The 17,905-nt window shown below is 41.0% G+C and overlaps 1 protein-coding gene across 1 annotated transcript in view; it reads right to left on the bottom strand.

Moving 5' to 3' along the window:
* Nucleotides 1-1,171: 1,171 nt before the first annotated feature.
* Nucleotides 1,172-17,905, bottom strand: part of SUCLG2 (succinate-CoA ligase GDP-forming subunit beta) — a 326,405-nt gene continuing 309,671 nt past the window's right edge. The window contains exon 11 of the mRNA XM_027039196.2: nt 1,172-1,572. Within this exon, the coding sequence (XP_026894997.1) occupies nt 1,487-1,572 (86 nt within the window). The 3' untranslated portion in view covers nt 1,172-1,486. The remainder of the gene's footprint in view (nt 1,573-17,905) is intronic.

The following is a 17,905-nucleotide window of genomic DNA, read 5'->3' as shown; positions in this document are numbered from 1 at the left end:
CCTTACCCCTGAGTAAAGAAAAGCTGCTAAGACGGAATCCTTAGGGACCTCTTAGACCTCTTAGAAAACCTCTGGGTTTCATTGCCTGGCCATATGCCCTAGAATTGTGTGCGGGTTTAGGGTAACAAAACAGGAGACAAAAAAGGACCCTAAAAAATCAGTCCTAAGACATGCAATGACACTCAGCAGCTCAGTTAGATCACCTCCACTGAGAAGGGCGAGTGGGATTGTCTACTACCATCCATTCTTCAGGGTCACATGGGCAAGGAGAACAGGAAGACCAATCTTTCCATAGCCTGATCCTAAAATCCCACAATCTGCATCTAAGCCTTTTGGGTAAAAAGGTCTGGGATGCCAGGGAAAGCTCCCCAGCACCTCATGCTTTCCAAAGTGACCTGGATAAGAACAGGGAAGCAACAATGTCGATGCTCATCTCAGGGGAGGCAGGGGAGAGGGAGGCCCCGATCAGGAGATAGAGAAGCTGTCTGCTGCTCCTTTCAAAGTACAAAAGATACTTTGCCAAATATTCGGAAGCACTCTTCGGAACTCTCATTTCTACTCACGTCTACTCATTTTTATTGAGATACAAAGCTTGTCCTCATTTGTGCAATACTAGGCGCTTGTTGCAAAATCATTTCAGCCATGAAATAACACCCAAGACACGGTTCAGAAATTAAACTTGAAATTTAGCAGGACTACAAAGAACTGAAAAGAGCTTCCTCTTTCCAAAGCCAGCTATCCTAAGGTGTAATGTTTCAGTGCATTCTAACCGGATGTGCTGAATCTCATTCATAGAGCTTTGGCCCTTGATACGAATATAAATATGGGTGAAATATGTAAGTATACTGAATGAGAGGGGAAAGCCACAACAGTTCCCCAACATTCTTTCCAATTCTCATGGATCTTTTCCCACACCTGGCACTGTAGTCAAGAAAGTCCTTTTGTTTGTTTACTGAAACATAAATCTGCCAGGAAAGCCTAACTCTAAATTACTGTTGCATTTCTGATGGAAAGCTGCCACATAATTTAAATTTCAACAGCTCCACGGGTTCCCATATTTCTTATTTGTGATTTGCCACCTCACAGGCGAAGTGCACTGTACTATCATTTTAATAAATAGTCTCAGAATGAAGGTCGTTTTTCTTTGTGTTCAAACTCCATCTGCTTATTTATTTATTTTCTTTCTTTTTACTGACACATCCCGAGATCCAATAAAGGGCTTTGAAAAGTCATTTCATTTCAGAGGTAGCCATCACGTTTCAACAGCCAATAAAACAAATGAGCAAATAGAATGATGTCTTCAAACTGCCAAAGAGGCGGTGAGCGAGCGACAACTCTGGTTGTGTCGCTTCGTCTAAAGGGAAAGGACTGCGGTGATTCGCCTTGTTTAGCCACGTAGTTGTGAGTCCACATTATTTTTTAGAAAATCAGTTTGGGTGGGTTTTCTCATCAACGAAGTGTTTCCCCCGAAACGGCAGATAATTACCTAGCGTATGTGGGAAAATGGAGTCCACTTCACGAAAGAGACGGTACTTAGATACGGATGGAGTCCAACTGGATTCACGGTCCAAGGTGTGAAGAGATGGGTATCAAGCGGCTTTTAATCTTGTATGAAACAAAAGATTAAACTGTCAGTATTACGATGAACCACCGTGACGAGCCCTGTGATGGAAACCACACTCTTAGAGCTGCTTCTGACGATACGTATGCAAGGAATAGATTTTTCCTGATAACGCATGTAATTAGAGTACAGAACAAAATGTTCTGTTCAAATTCATGACATGCCCAACTAATAAAGGAAGAGAGGACAAGGCCCTTGCTATTTATTTGCAAGAAAAAGCTTCAATACAGGATATACTTTAGAGAAATTCGTTTTTAATCTAGGTGACCAGATGAGATTTTGACCCTGAACTGTTTTTTGAGTTGACCTGTGAGAATTTATGCAGAGATAAGGTTGCAGTGCTTACAGGCCAGACAGGCATTGCTTTTTTTTTTTTTTTTCATTAATTCCTGAATGTCTCATATAGTCAAGAGAAGCAGAAAATTGGTCCTTTTAAGAGCCCACTGTACGAGAATTTGCTTTTATGAAACATAATCAGCAAGGGTTGATAGGAATCTTAGCAGGAATGTATTCTTTTTAAATTTAGACATTCAAGAAGTTAGACACATTGATTCAGCAGTGATGGCTCTCCACTGACCTGTATAAAACAGAAATCTGCAGTTGTATATTGTTATGAATATATTTGAGAGGGCTCCTGCTATCATACTATCAGCTTTTCAGGGTGAATTATGGACCACACAATGGGTACTTGAAAGAAAGCTTTACATCAACTCTTGTGCTTGTTTTTCCATGATAAGGGTTACTGTCACCTCCAGGGTTATGCACAAGAAACTGCTTTTAAGAGAAGTATTTTCCTTGTTTTTAAAAATAACCGGTATCAACATTATCCATACATTATGTAACTGCAGAAATCTACACTTAGGATGCAATAAAAAATAGATAACGCATAAGATAAAAGGCAAACGTACCAAAGCTGTGTTGCTAACATCACTTGAAACACTAACAAGTAAGAATAACTGTTCTCTTCTTCATGCAGATATGACCCATGAAAGTAGTCTGGCTTCTGTTAGTAAGAGACACCAAGTTCCACTCAAATGCTCAAGCCAGATCCAGAGGGCTCCTCTTTGCTTCCTCCTTTTACCTTTCCTTCCACTTCCGAGCCACCAACAAGTTCTGTCAATTCTCCCTTCTAACATGTGCCATGAAGTGGTCAATCCTTTCTAGCTCCATCCTGGACCAGACCACCACCCCTGGTTGCCTGGTCTCCTAAAAAAGTCTTTGTTGTGTTTTGAAGTTCTCTATCTCTGATACCCTTTATTCCATCTTCCATAAAGTAGAGGGAAGAATCGGAGTAAGTTGATCTAGCTTAAAATCTTCAATGTCTTCCCACTGCATTTAGAAAAAATCCAAGCGTATTAAATTCAGAGCCTCTAAAGGCTAGCCTCTGCTTCTCTATCTAACCTTGTTTCCCATGGAGCCAACAACAGTGTACCCATACCTCTTGGCCACCCTAAATTCTTTCTTATTTCAAGGAATGCTCTTCTTTATGTTTGCACTATGTTTCATCCTTCTCTTTTCCTCCTATCTCAGCTAAAATAGCTTCTCCTTGGAGAGCTCTTTCTTCATTGGTATATCTGGAGTAGATCTTGTCCCATTCGGCAATTTCTTTTGTTGTACTTTTCAAAATTTGCAATGATTTTGTTGACTGTTTCTTTGTTCATCTCCCCCCACCCCCTACCCCCCCAAATATCAGTGTTGTGAAGGCAGGGATAATGTTACTGTTGTGTTTACATGGTGAGCCCTCCCTCAGCATTTGTTGAATGAATATATGTTAACTTATTGCCACTGTGCTATTGAACTCTGCTTTCATAGACAGAGGCTGCAAAAACACAGAAATGCAGATAAATTCCAGGGGGAAAAAACAGTCCTTGATTTGGTTCATGTTCAGGAAGCACAGGTTTTCGTTTTTTCCCTACTGTAACATAAATGTTCGATTCTACCTAATTTTCACAAGGGGAAAGTAAAAGGAATAGATATTCCCACACATCACAATCATAAAGCTTACTCAAAGTGTCTATATATTTTTTATTTGTGAGTGGGTGAGCCAGATTTTCCTCTGGATGTGAGCTAAACCCTTTTGGAAGTTTTCTATCTCTTTGGGGCCACTTAAGTAACAGGAAGATACTAGAGTTGTTAACGGTCCCAGAGTGCCACATTCACTGCCAAAGAATATGTAAGCTGACTGTACTCATCTTCTGTATTCACTGTACAAAACAACCATAACAGGCTTGTAAAGAAGTGAAAAAATTCTTGGTTGACATTATTGAAAGCTCTTACATATCAAGCTACAATAAGAGAGCTGAAGAAACCATTTTCTCCTTAAAAATTTTTAAAAAATATTTATTTATTTGAGAGACAGAGAGAATGAGAATGAGCGGGGGAGGGGCAGAGAGAGAGGGAGGCACAGAATCTGAAGCAGGCTCCAGGCTCTGAGCTGTCAGCACAGAACCTGACACGGGCCTCGAACCCACGAACCGCGAGATCATGACCTGAGCTGAAGTCAGACACTTAACCGACTGAGCCACCCAGGTGCTCCTGAAGAAACCATTTCCTAACAATAAATAAGGAAAAAGGATTTTATGGACAAATGTGCTTTAAATGGACAAAATATTTTACATCATCCTTCTATTTTAACTTGAGCACTATTTTCTTACTATTATCCATTGCTCACAGGAAAATTGGAAAGCAAGAGAAAAAGAGTTAATGAACAAACTACCCCTATACTTATTAACCTAGCAGAATTGCCAAAGGTATGAATTTTATTCCATGTAATTCAAAACTTAGCAAACATGGACATAATAAGGGACCTAATGGAAACTTCATGTAAACTTTAAATACAAAATGGATGATTTTGAGGGAATATGTCCAACACCAATTGTTAAAAGCACATTCTTTTCTGCAATTAGGGATAATTTAATAGCAATTTTTTGTAAGCATGGCTCAAATATGATTGAGTAAAATGTTCTTTCATGTAAACCAGGAACAGATACTGTCAAATAGAACTAATCCAGTTATATATAACAGTCTATCCCGTCAAGATTAAGGCAGTAGGGGGATTCTGACCTCATTAGGTAGACAGGATCATCTCTCCCCAAAATGCTGCCTACCCCATATGAAGGGATTCCAACCAAACAGATGCAGGGTGGACACAGAGGCATTTATAGGGCCTCTGTGGTTCATGGCACTGGTACTTCCCCGGCTTTGACATGCTTACTTAGGCACACACATGAACCTGTGCATTTGTGGGTCCACATATGCCTGTGGGCACATTTGGATACAACCCATGTGTCAGAGGGAGTAATAGAGTAATACTGCAAAATTCTGCGCATTAGTAGCAAACAGGAGTAGAGTATCGCCAAGTCTCTTTCTAGGATCAAAAAGATCTTTACTGGTTGGACTTAACCAGCTTGTTCGCCACCAAGAAAAGGGGTTTGAAAGTCATCCTGTGTCTGCAGGTCAGGCAGAACAGACATCTCTAGGAGGGAGACGGAAAGCTACCGGACTCTGTAGTCAGAAAGAGAAGTCCTTCTACAGAATCACAAAGGCACCTTCCCTCAAATGATTGGGGGGGGGGGTGGATGTGCCCACTTAACAGCTAATCTGAATCTGAAGCTAGAGTTCTTCCGGTGGAGTAACAAGATTACCACGATGAGAAGTTGGCTGCTCTCGCACATCCCAGGGTGAGACGAGAATGACAGATACTTACAGGAGATCGGACCTATTAACCAAACTCTTCAGCAGCTGCTAAGAAAAGAGAGGAAAAATGAAAAACTAGAGCCTCGCTGTGACCACATATGCACACCCACATGCACAAAACACATGTGCACACACACATGCACAAATACATGTCCACACCCCTGCACACACTCACAAATACACACACATACACTAATTGGGATATACTTATACCAAAAACAATTATTTCTCTGAAATTTAAATTTAACTGGACACCTTGTATTTTCTCTGGCATTTCTACCTCCGTATCTATTCAGTTTTTAAATTCCAGTCTGCTTCACTGGCCACTGTAGGAATTTAAATTCAACAGATCCTGAGATTGGGCTTCAGAAGCACATGATTGATTGACAAGGCTCACAGAGAAAGGGAGCCAGGGAGAGGGGCAGGAGACCAGGGGAGAGAGCTATGCAAGGCCGTGTTCTCAGCTGGACCTTAGCTTTAGCCTAATCCCAAGAAAAGCTCTGAATTACAGACTGGACCCCATAGTTGGTCCCACTTTGGAGCAAGGAGGGGTGGCCTTTCCTTGTGACCTGTGTTAGGCATTTACGGTAGGCAGCTCCCAGAACTGGGAATAACTTCCCAGGTGAGACTAACCTACTTTGCTGAGAATTCTCTGGGGAAGAAGGTAAATGTCAGCCCTCAGCAATGAGCAATAACATTCATAGCAGGTGGGAGACGAGGGAACCTTCCGGGTAAAGAGGATCTTGGCATCAACGTCAACTATAGATATCCTAGTTGTAGGTAGCCAATTGGACTACATGGGCCATCTTTTCACGTTCAAAATCTACTCACGATTTTGATGTTTCAAAAAGGCAAAATCATTTACTGAACTCTGCCTTGGCAAGACTTAATTCTGTCTGGACACACTACACAACACAAACACAGCACTAGCAATAGATATTTCTTTATAATATCTATATGACCTTTATCTGTGATCCAATCTAATTTAATCCAGCAAGCAGTTACTGAGCACTTACTATGTGCAAATCATGACTATGTATCCCTTGGTGTTCTTCTCAAGCACTCTGTGACATAAGCAGGCTAGATCTCCTTAGCTTCATGTCTAGCACATTAGAGAACACAAAATCTACCAAATATTCCAGTAAATTCCATTGAGAGCCTTCATAGAGGTTAATTTACTTTCCCACAGCCACAAAGCTGAAATGTGGAAAAGTCAGAACTTAAAACCAAGTTTTCTGAGACTCCCTTCGTTTTTGAGTAAGTATTCAGACCAAAGTATTCCTAAGTGGGCATTTATAAATAATAAACATGCATGGTCCTAGAAAGTTAAATAGAAATTCATCTGGTAAATTTTCTTTAAAACTATTAATTTTGCAGGAATATTGGATTCACAGGAAGTTCTGGAGATAGTACAGAGATGTCCCTATATCTTGCTTCCTCAATGGTTATATCTTACCTAATTATAGTATCAAAACAAGGAAAATGGGAAAATGTGTACGTTATAGTTCTATCTCATCCTCTCACATGTGTAGATTGATGTAACTACTACCATAATCTAGAAACAGAACCATTCCCGCCACCATAAAATATTCCCATATGCTACCCTTTTATCATCACACTTGGCCACACTTTTCCACCATCCTGAACACCTGGCAAATACTAATATTTTTTCCCCATCTCCATATTTTTTGTTATATTGATAATCTTACCTTAATGGAAGCGTACAATGTGTGACCTATTGGGATGGGCTTTGATCACTTGGCATCCCGTCCTTGAGTTCTATCCAAGGTTAAGACGTTTATCACTCGCTTTACTCCTGTTTTATTCCTGAGTGGCATTCCATGACCTGAATCTACAACATTTTGTTTAACCATTCACCTACTGAAGGATATTGTAGTTGTTTCATTAATTTTATGTATTGTTTTGTATTCAATGTTATTGATTTCTGTGCTTATACTTGTTATTTCTTTCCTTGTGCTCACTTTGGGTTTAATTTGCTCTGATTTCTCTCATTTCCTAAATTGTTAAGATTTGATTATTGATTTGAGGCTTTTCACCTTCTCTAATTCCATGGGTGATTTATAAGTAGGTTGTTTAGTTTCCAAGTGTTTGGAGGTTTCCCTGTTATCTTTCTGTTTTTCATTTCTAGCATGAAGAACACACTCCGAATGGTTTTAATTCTTTTAAATTTGTTGGGGATTGTTCCATGGCCCAGATTATGGTCTGTGTCAGTGCCATCCCATGAATGCTTGAACAAAGTGTGTATTCTGCTCCAGCTGGGAGGGGGGTTTTATGTGTGTTGATTAGATCCTGTTGGTGGATGGTGTTGATGATACATCTTTGTTGACGTTCTGTGCTGGTGTTTTGTCCATTGTGGAGACACGGCTGTTGATGTCTCTGGCCATAATTGTGATTTGGCCCATTTCTCCTTGTGGTTCATTCAGTTTTTCCTTCACGTATTTTACGACTGTAGTGTTAGGTGCATATCCACTTAGGGTTAAGTATGTATTTTTGGTGGGTTGACTTTTATCCTACGTACTGTCCCTCTCTGTCCCAGATAATTTTATTTGATCCAAACTCTACTTTGCCTGTTATTAATATAACCTCTCTTGCTTTATTTTTCTTTTCCTTTTCCCCCCTTCTTTTCACTTTATAAATTAACAGCTTTGTTGGTATATAATTCAGATATCATAAAATTCACTCTTGTAAAGTATACACTTCAGTGGTCTTTAGTACACTCACAGGGCTGTACTACCCTCATGACTACCTAATTTCAGTACATTTTTACCACCAGAAAGGAGCCCTACAACCATTCCTCCCTCCATCCAGATCCCAGAAACACTAACTTAACTTCCCGTCCCTATGGAATTGCCTATTCTGGACATTTGCGATAAATGGAATCCTATAACATATAGCCTTTTGCAACTGACTTTTTCCACTTAGCATAATGTGTTTGAAGTTCCTCACGCGGTAGCACGCATCGGCACTTCCATTTCTTTTCATGGCTGAATAATACTCTGTTCTATGGATATACCACATTTTAAAAGCCTGTTATTCAAATCCACACTGTCCGGATTTGAGTGGGACTTAGGATTCTTCTAGGATCTCGTTAGAGAGCCCGCTTCCCTGGCTCTAAAATCCTCTTCTGCCCTGGCCACAGCCATTTAACTATGATGTCTCATAGTAAGAAATGTTCATCTCTTTACTAGATCTCCAAAGCCCGCCTTTGCCTAGTGATTTTTGCCCAAACTAGGAGCTAATCGCAAATTTTTGCAAGTTTCATTGTTTTCTTCTCAAATTCCTTCAAGCCTTTGCTCATCTCTCGGGTTTAGTGTCCAGTACTTGACAGTTGGTCTGTTATTTAACGATTCTTGGTGTAGCCAAACCATGTTAATCTTTTATAACATCTACATTGCTAAGATAACCTTATTTAAAACTATTAAATATGAGCCATATACAATACCTGCAACATAAGTGTCAGTCTGTGATTGGTGAGTTGGGTGTATCCGTAGGTTACCCCAGGAAAGAAAAAGCATACTCAAGATAGGAGCATAATTACAGAAACTGTTCACACACAAGAGGTATTTGCAGAGAACTGTTTACAAAAATGATATTGAAGAATAAAGTGTGAACAGCAGCCCATCTGTCACCATACCCAGGCCTGCAAGGACAGAGGAGCAGCTACCGCCACCTGGGAGGGGACAGCCATGCGGAGAAGTCCATTTTGAGAACAGTTTAGAGAGCATGCAGGCCAAGGCAACCTCAGAGTGGGGAGAGAGAATTATCCAGATCTCTCTTTTCTCCTCCAAGCTCTTCTTAGGGCTCCTAATGGTTGAACTTAAAAGGAAGTCAGGGGACAAGGGAGCGGACATCAGCCTCTTAGGACAGGATGCCAGGTTAAAAAAAAAAAACCGGTACACAAGGGATCTGGAGGGGTAAAAGACGGTATTCAGCCTAGGCGGTTTGTTTATTAGTATCCAGGCAGAAATAAATAGCAGATTGGTTAGACAGGATGCTGGGAGAATATCTGAGAATCAATTCTTGAATCCTATCAATTACTCAGACTGATGTTACCAATTTAAATGATTAGAAAGTCATCATTCTTATACAAATTCACGCCTATGAAATACTGATGATAGCTTTTATCTAGTGTCCCTATAACCAAAATATATGAGGTAACCCGGGCTCAGGGTTTCAGGTTACTCTATGATAAATTTACCTGGGAAGGCAATCATGATATTCAGACAGAAACTATTGAATAATTTTTACAGTCGTCCAGTTTCTCATCCTCAGCTTCTGCCATGCTTTCTGGTGCCTCACACCTGTCTCTTATTCACCTTATAACATCCAGGAGCCTAGAAAAGAAGGGGGACAAGGGAGCATAGGACTGCTTCCCACTGATTTCATCTGACTCACTGAGCATATATGCATTCCCCAGCTTGAACTCTATAATATTTTTCATTCCCTAACACAGTGCACAATTGGGAAACCCTTTTTATTTGTAGCTTCCCTGAGCTCACAGAACTAGAGGATCACCTTTAAAGGGAGCCTGACTTTATCTTGGCTATTCAGTATGATTTTTGGATACAACACAATTACCACAAGCTTTGAGATACAGGAAGTGTCTCAAGCCCCATGACCCATGACTGATATTAATGCCAATATCTTCCCATGGAACACAAGGACACTGAGAAAACAGGAAATAGGGGGAAAAAGATGGATTGGTGATTACAAAGAAAGGCAAGAGACTATAGAACCTCTGTCTTCTCAGAGGATACACCAAAGTCAACATACTTCGCGAGCTAATGTGCTCCAGAGGGAAGAGGAGGGAGGGCAATGTGGAGAAGCAAGAGCCCGGGGCACTGATGTCAGAGGAAATGAAACTTCCAGAGAATAGAGTGGCAGGAGAATGCCATTGGCCACCAGCTGTCAGCACGGGATGATGGAGCGGGAGCAGAGAAAAGGAGCTGTCTTTTGGAAGAGTATTAAGCAACACGTTGAAAAGAATGTATTAGCTACCAAAAACTACTGATTTTGAGAAAATTTTGTACTTTCCCAAGGAGGATATAGATACTATTAACATTTTTAGTAGATATGAGACCAGACTCTACCGTGGCAAACCAGCGTTGTCAGTAATTAACTCTGGTGAAACTATTTCATTTCTAATGTTAGATTCTTCTCATTAGAATAATTGTCTAAGTAAGAAAGGATAGATGGTAACTTTCTCCTATGTTCACTTGTTCTAATTGCCAGTATTGCCTAATTTGTCTATTAGTAAAGTACACTATCCTGTGTTTTCATATTGAAAAATATATCTTTTTAATGAAACACGGCAGTGGAAATTCTTGAAGGTTTTATGGTTTCCCATGAGTTTGTGTTTCCTCTGACAACTGCTTGTAGAAGATTCAGGTAAAGTATCAAATACGCCAATTAGGCGCTTTCCTTAATACTGAGACATGAATAACAGTCAGTAAGAGGGCTTTATGCAGGATATGCTTTTCCTTTCTTTTTTTTAAAGAGAGAAAGAGAAAGAGAGAGCAGGGGAGGGGCAGAGGGAGAGAGACAGAGAGAGAGAGAGAGAGAGTGAGAATGTCAAGCAGGCGCCATGCTTAGCATGGAGCCCAACTCGGGGCTTGATCCCATGACCCTGGGATCATGACCCCAGCTGAAATCAAGAGTCGGATGCTCAACCACTGGGCTACCCAGGCAGCCCAGGGTATTCTTTTTCTTTTCACTGCCCTCACCCATCATCAATGAATATTCTATTGATTTTAAAATAAAATTTAATCCCCAGCACCTGTTATTTACTTTACCCAAAATGTCACAGACCTACTTATCTAAAAAAAGAAAACCTCATCCACTAACTAAATGGGAATCTACGTGAAGTGACAAACACCAAATGGTTTGAGATTGCATTCTGCATCTGGAAGGGATCCCTAAGATTGCTACACTCAACATGAAAAATAAATATTTACTTAAATTTCTACCCACATAGTAAATATCAGTGTCAGGAATGATAATGAGAATAATATTTTAATATAGCAGGTTTTGTTTGGTGAGTTAATAGAGAAGATGCTCATTGGAAATAATTTAAAAAATATTAAAGTTTTTCATCACTGCTCTTTGGTACGTGAAATTGATGTATAAATAAAATGTTAATAGAGGCTGGTGGTTCTACTCAGAATTCCCAATCAGTGTGCTCAGGGTACGTGAAAAGTATGCAAGGATATTAATACCTACAGACGTCAGGGGTATGGGTTGGGAGGCCCCAGACCATAACCAGCCTCTAGTATCTTGTACATATACTCTATGTATGTCTTGACATGAAAACACTTAGAAAGCGCTGGTCTCTGTTTCAGACTGTTACATTAAAAAAGATGCATGAACTGTTATATACATGAAGCTTGGCCAGGATACTATGAAATCATTTTGTTTATAAAAGTCTTCCTCAGGGGCATCTGGGTAGCCCAGTCGGTTAAGCGTCTGACTCTTGACTTCCGCTCAGGTCACCATCTCACAGTACGTAAGTTTGAGCCCTGAGTCGTGCTCTGTGCTGACAGTACAGAACCTGCTTGAGATTCTCTTTCTGCCCCTCCCCTGCTTGTGCTCATGCTTGCTCGCTCTCTTTCAAAATAAATAAACTTAAAAAAAAAAAAGTCTTCTTCGCAATCACGTATTTAATTTGAAGGGAAAAGTGCATTTTCTCCTCAACATTTGCTTCCAGGTTTAAAAACAAGAGTCCACCTTCAGCTTCAGGGTGAAACTTCCCATTTGGGAGAGGGCAGTGAGGGGTTTGTAAATTCCTTAATGTGATCGGCATGGTTGGCCTGTTTTTCATTCAGGGATGACCTAATTTCTGTACAGCTGCATGTCCAGAGCCTGGCAAAGGTGTTTAGATACTTGACCGAAATGCCATGCGATATATGATCTTGATATGCTGCATGCCTCTTCATTTGGAAAATATCACCTGTGACAAGGTGCATGAGCTTTCCAAGGGAAGGAGCTTGAAAGTCACTAGGAAACCTAACCCTGGGTGAAAGACATCTGATGTTAATGGTATCTGACATCAGTAGTTTATATATATATATATATATATATATATATATATATATATATATATATTCATTCTAAGCAATAGCAGAAGAGGGGGGAAAGAATATATAGCTTTTGAAAGTATAAAAGAGGCCAAATATCTACACCTCTCCTCAGAAAATTGTGGTTTGGAATGGTAAGGATACTCTCGTTCCCAAGAAAACACTCACTGGATCAAGCAAAGAGGTCAAATCCACCCCTTTTCATGAGGGTATTCCAAAACCTATGCAACGTGTCTGAAAGTATGGTACCTACTGTTCAGACAGCTTCAATGATACCCCATTTGTTCCACGACATAATCACTCCCCATTTCCCTACCACTCATGGTCTTCAGCACTTGTACTACCTGGCTCTTAAGTGACTGAGCACCGAGCCCTCATAACAGAAGAGACGAAACGCTTGATGAATTCCACAGAAACAGAAACACATTTCCTCCCAGGGCAACTTGTCTTCAAGCAAAGTTTTAAGTCCATGAAAAAAACAAATTACCATTAAGAAAACAACACTACTCATGTTAATTGACTCATTCTCTGTCAGTAATCATTAAAAAGGCCAGATGAGCCAGTGTTTATAAATTCGTATTTTTAGTGGGGGTGTTTGACTACTCCATAGATCTTGTCCTCTGCCTGACTGTTCCTTTAAAATATTTGGATTTATGGTGGTTAAGTGGAAGCTAGGGTGGACCATTAATTGACTACAAACACATCTGGGTAAACCCAGATATTCGTAACACGATTATAAAAAAAATGTCTTGCATCTCCATGCTAAACAGAGAACCTCCAACATGAAGTTTTACCTTCTTTGAAGCCAAATGCACCAGTAATTAAAAGACATAACCCCTGGGTTGAATTCAGCTTATATAGTGTTTCTTTATATTGTATAGTATTTTTAAACAAATTGGAATTAGTAACATCTGAAAGTCAAGCTATTTTACATTAGATCAAGTTCATCATTGATATCTGGTAAAACACGGAAAGTTCCCTCAACATGAGTCCCATGTCACCCCTTGGCAACACTGAGCCTGTGGTCCGCAGGGACTCGTCACAGCTGACCCTTTAAGCAGGGGTGAGCTATCCGGTTTGTACAGTTTCTTATCCAGCTCAGTCATTCAGATATTCATTTATACATACATTCAATAAATATCTCTTAAGTATCTACCATGTGCCACAAGACATTTTGCTAGATTCCGTGTTCCTAGAATGTACAATCTAAGGGGCAATGGAGAGTAAACAGCTCTATAAAATTATGAATTTAAAAGAATGCAATGAGGAAAAATGTGAGGGTGCTACGACCATCTGCTAGAGGGTCCTGAAGGGTCATGGGGGTGGAGCAAAAAGCATCAGAGGTTTCCTGAAGAAGCAAATCTCCAAGCTGAAATGTGAAAAACCAGGAGGGGTGAACCAGGACCAGTGCATTGCAGGGAGAAAGAACAGTAGGAGGGAAGGCAAAAGCAGGGTGGATTGTTCAAAGACCTAAGAAGAAATGGCTGGCACAGAATGAGGCTGAAGCAGATGTACACAGGATCAGACCAGGAATCTTGTGGGTCATGTTAAAATCATTGGCCTTTGTCTTTAAGAGAAGCAAGTGGACGCTTAAGGACTTTTTCAGCAAGTAGGTAGCAAGAGAACTGTGTTTTGCAATGATCGTTCTGACTACTGGGTGGAAAAGGATTTTTGTGGGGGGCAAGCATGGAAGCAATTGTGGATGATATGCACTAGAGTTGACCTCATGGAAAGGGCTTCAAAAACTGACGTGCAGGGGCACCTGGACGGCTCAGTCAGTTGGCGTCTGACTCTTGATTTCTTGATCTCACAGTTGTGAGCTCAAGTCCTGCAGCAGGCTCCACGCTGAGCATGGGGCCTGCTTAAGATTCTCTCCCTCTCTCTCTCCCTCTGTCCCTCTCCCTCACTTGCACTCTTTCTCTCTAAAATTAAAAAAAAAAAAAAAACTGACATGAATGTTAAAAACCTGAATGATACTAGAAATGGCACAAGACCGTAACGAGAGACCTTTGGTTTGCTGCTCCAGATCTACTTTACCCTGCTGTGTACCCAGGAGGCTGACCCACATGGACTCCATCCGCAGGCTCCCTCACCTGTTACATTCTGGTAACATTCAGTTGATGGGTATGCCACCAACGGGAGATCAGGGGATAGGATCAGAAGAGCGACATCAGGGCATTTATTTACCCAGCTCCCTCCCGGCTAGACTGTAGGGGTTACATTCTTCCAAAGGGCGTGGCTCTTGTCAGAATGTACTCTTTCCACTTTCCTTCATCTTTCCCTGTCTTTGAGCTTCAAGGTTGGGGCAGTGATGGCATTCCATTGTCGCTCAAACAAGGATTTCATCAATCATTGTTAGTTTCTCCTAACTTCTGCCCACACATTCCTAAACAGTCCTTTCATTTAAACTCTCTTTGGTTGGGGCGCCTGGGTGGCTCAATCGATTAAGCGTCCAACTTCGGCTCAGGTCATGATCTCACGGTCCGCGAGTTCGAGCCCCGCGTCGGGCTCTGTGCTGACAGCTCAGAGCCTGGAGCCCGTTTCAGATTCTGTGTCTCCCTCTCTCTCTGCCCCTCCCCTGTTCATGCTCTGTCTCTCTCTGTCTCAAAAATAAATAAACGTTAAAAAAAATTTAAAAAATAAATAAATAAATAAACTCTCTTTGCTTACCCCCATTTGAATATGCCATTTGTTTCCTGCCAGGATCCTTGGACTTAACCTAAATCATTAGCATTAGTTGGAAACAAGTCCAGCAAGGAGCTTTTTAAAACTCCTAATCCTCCTACCTTTAAAGGTGAAGAGACAAAAGAAATGATAATTAAACCACAATGACAAAGCCAAAACCACACTATTTTAAGATGCATCATTCTGCCAGTTCTCTTTCCTATAATGAGGTCAAGAAGGCATCAAGAACACTTAAACGCACAAGAGACACGCGGAAAGGGAATTGTAGCAGATGCTGTTTTGTAGCAGCAAACACTGTTTTGTAGCGGATGCTGTGATGTGTTGCATAGATACCCTCTTCATGCCTGCACCTCCCTCCTCCTTCTCACTTAATGCCAGTGTTGAGTGTTGGTGGCTGACGGGTCTCAGCTGAGTTGCACTCCAGGCAATGACTTTCTTCAAAGCAAGCCTGCACACAAAGACTGACTGATGGCATAGAAAGGCCCAAGTAGGTCAACTCTGACCTGAAGCTACCTAGCTTCATTCAGGCTAATGTTCTAGTGCAGCCACAATACCTCCCCTCTGCTCAGTCCTTCTTTCCACACCCCTCACAGATGTTGATCCCAGGGGCATGCCCCAGTAAACTTCCTACCTGCTAAATTCTACTTCACAGTCTGCTTTCTGAACTACCTGACTTAAGACAGGTATAATGAGCCATTTTCTTATACAGATGTAAAAACATCAAATGTCAGAATTTTAAGTTCAGGTATGATAATCAAAAAATATAGTGAGGGGGTGGCTGGGTGGCTCAGTCAGTTAAGCATCCAACTTTGGCTCAGGTCATCTCACAGTTCATGAGTTCGAGCCCTGCAACAGGCTCTGTGCTGACAGCTCAGAGACTGGAGCCTCCTTCGGATTCTGTGTCTCCCTCTCTGCCTCTCCCCCACTCATGCTCTGTCTCTGTCTCAAAAATAAATAAACACTGGAAAAAAATATATATATAGTGAGCTTAATAAACATCCACACAAGGTAGATACTCAAAAAAAAGTTTATTCATTTTAAGAGAGAGAGAGAGGGGCGGGGGGAGGGACAGAAACAGAAGAGAGAGAATCCCTATGAGGGGCTCAATCCAATGAACTATGAGATCACAACCTGAGCTGAAACCAAGAGTCAGACGCTTAATTGACTGTGCCACCTGGGTACCAATGTGATACTTTTAATATGGATTTCTATGGTAGGAACTACAGGTAGCCAACTTGTCTTTTTATGGAGGTTACTGACACACAAATCCTGTGTTTGAAGAACAACATACATATGGTTTGGGAAAGTAGTATTCTTTTAAGGCTCATTAAGATAAGTGACTTTTTGAGAAATACGCTCCATGCAGTAGGCTGTGGAAAGGGCCAAAGATACCTGGCATGAACTTCCCCAGGATATTTGTAAGTTTAGCCACTGTTTTACTAGTTCCTATTCCATATCAGGTCTCGCGCTAAACGACCCATGTGCATTGTCATATGTAATTCTCTAAATAACCATTTGAGGTAGATGATTTTATTATCCATAAGTGTGGTAGAGGAGAACCAAGCCAATATGTCCTTGTGAGTTCAAGTCACTGAACCACCCTGGGCATCAGATTCCACAGCAGAAAATGGGCAGGACAACTGCCCACAGATGGGGGTGGTGGGGACTGAATGAGATACAACAGACTTAGAGATGCTTTCCAAGGTAAGTTGCTAGGCAAACATTACAAATGATAATCACCGTAGTTTATGCGGGTGCGAATGAGTGAGGGAGTGTGTATATGTTGGAGAAAGGGAGAGAGAAAAAATTAGTATTCAATAGATGAGCAGATGAGTACCTTCATTTTTTTATGTTTTTTATTTATTTATTTTGAGAAAGGGGCAGAGCGAGAGAGAGGGAGAGAGAGAGAGGGAGAGAGAGGTGCCCGTGGCACCTTCATTTTATCTATGAGCAACAGTGGCACGAGAATTAAATATACATTTCGAATAATTCATTTGACAGGAACAAGATGATCATATGCCATTAGGAAGAAAAAAGTGGGGCATCAGAAAGAAGACAGAGTTGAGACACGCTTTCGAGAGCATTATGCTAAGCGAAATAAAGACAAATACCATATGATTTCATTCATATGTGCAATTTAAGAAACAAAACAAATGAGCATAGGAAAAAAAAAAAGAGAGAGAGAGGGCAAACCAAGAAACAGACTCTTAACTACAGAGAACAAACTGATGGTTACCGGAGGGAAGGTGGGTGGGGGATGGGTGAAATAGGTCATGGGGATTAAGGAGGGCACTTGCAATGAGCACTGGGTGATGTACGGAAGTGATGAATCACTAAACTGTACACCTGTAACTAAGATTACTCTTTATGTCAACTAACTGGAATTTAAATAAAAACAAACAAAATAACAAAATACCGAACATGATTCCTGCTGCCCCATTTTCCTTTCTAACAACTGTATTGGTATTATTCAAGGTAGAAGGTAATCATGTCTACATTCTATTGAACAAACCGGTCCCCACGTTCCCTGCCAGTCAAGAATATGTTCACTGGACAATATTCCGCCCACTCTCTTAAGAAAATTTACCTGATCAGAGGACTTTCAAGCCCTGCCAGTTCACTGTGGAGTGATAAAACACTGGCCACAAAGCCAAGTACATTTCGCAGCCATGTGCCACGGTGATTGGTGGGATTCATGTCAGAGTTTTGGAAGAAATACAATACGTTTCATTTCTGTCGTCTGGAGTGTCGGTTCCCTGGGAAACATTTATAACTAAGGCTGGTGTTCATATGCAGGCTATGGAAGAAG

Source organism: Acinonyx jubatus, chromosome A2 (assembly GCF_027475565.1).
Source record: "Acinonyx jubatus isolate Ajub_Pintada_27869175 chromosome A2, VMU_Ajub_asm_v1.0, whole genome shotgun sequence".
In the NCBI taxonomy this organism is placed as follows: domain Eukaryota; kingdom Metazoa; phylum Chordata; class Mammalia; order Carnivora; family Felidae; genus Acinonyx; species Acinonyx jubatus.
This window is presented reverse-complemented; position numbering and strand designations above follow the sequence as displayed.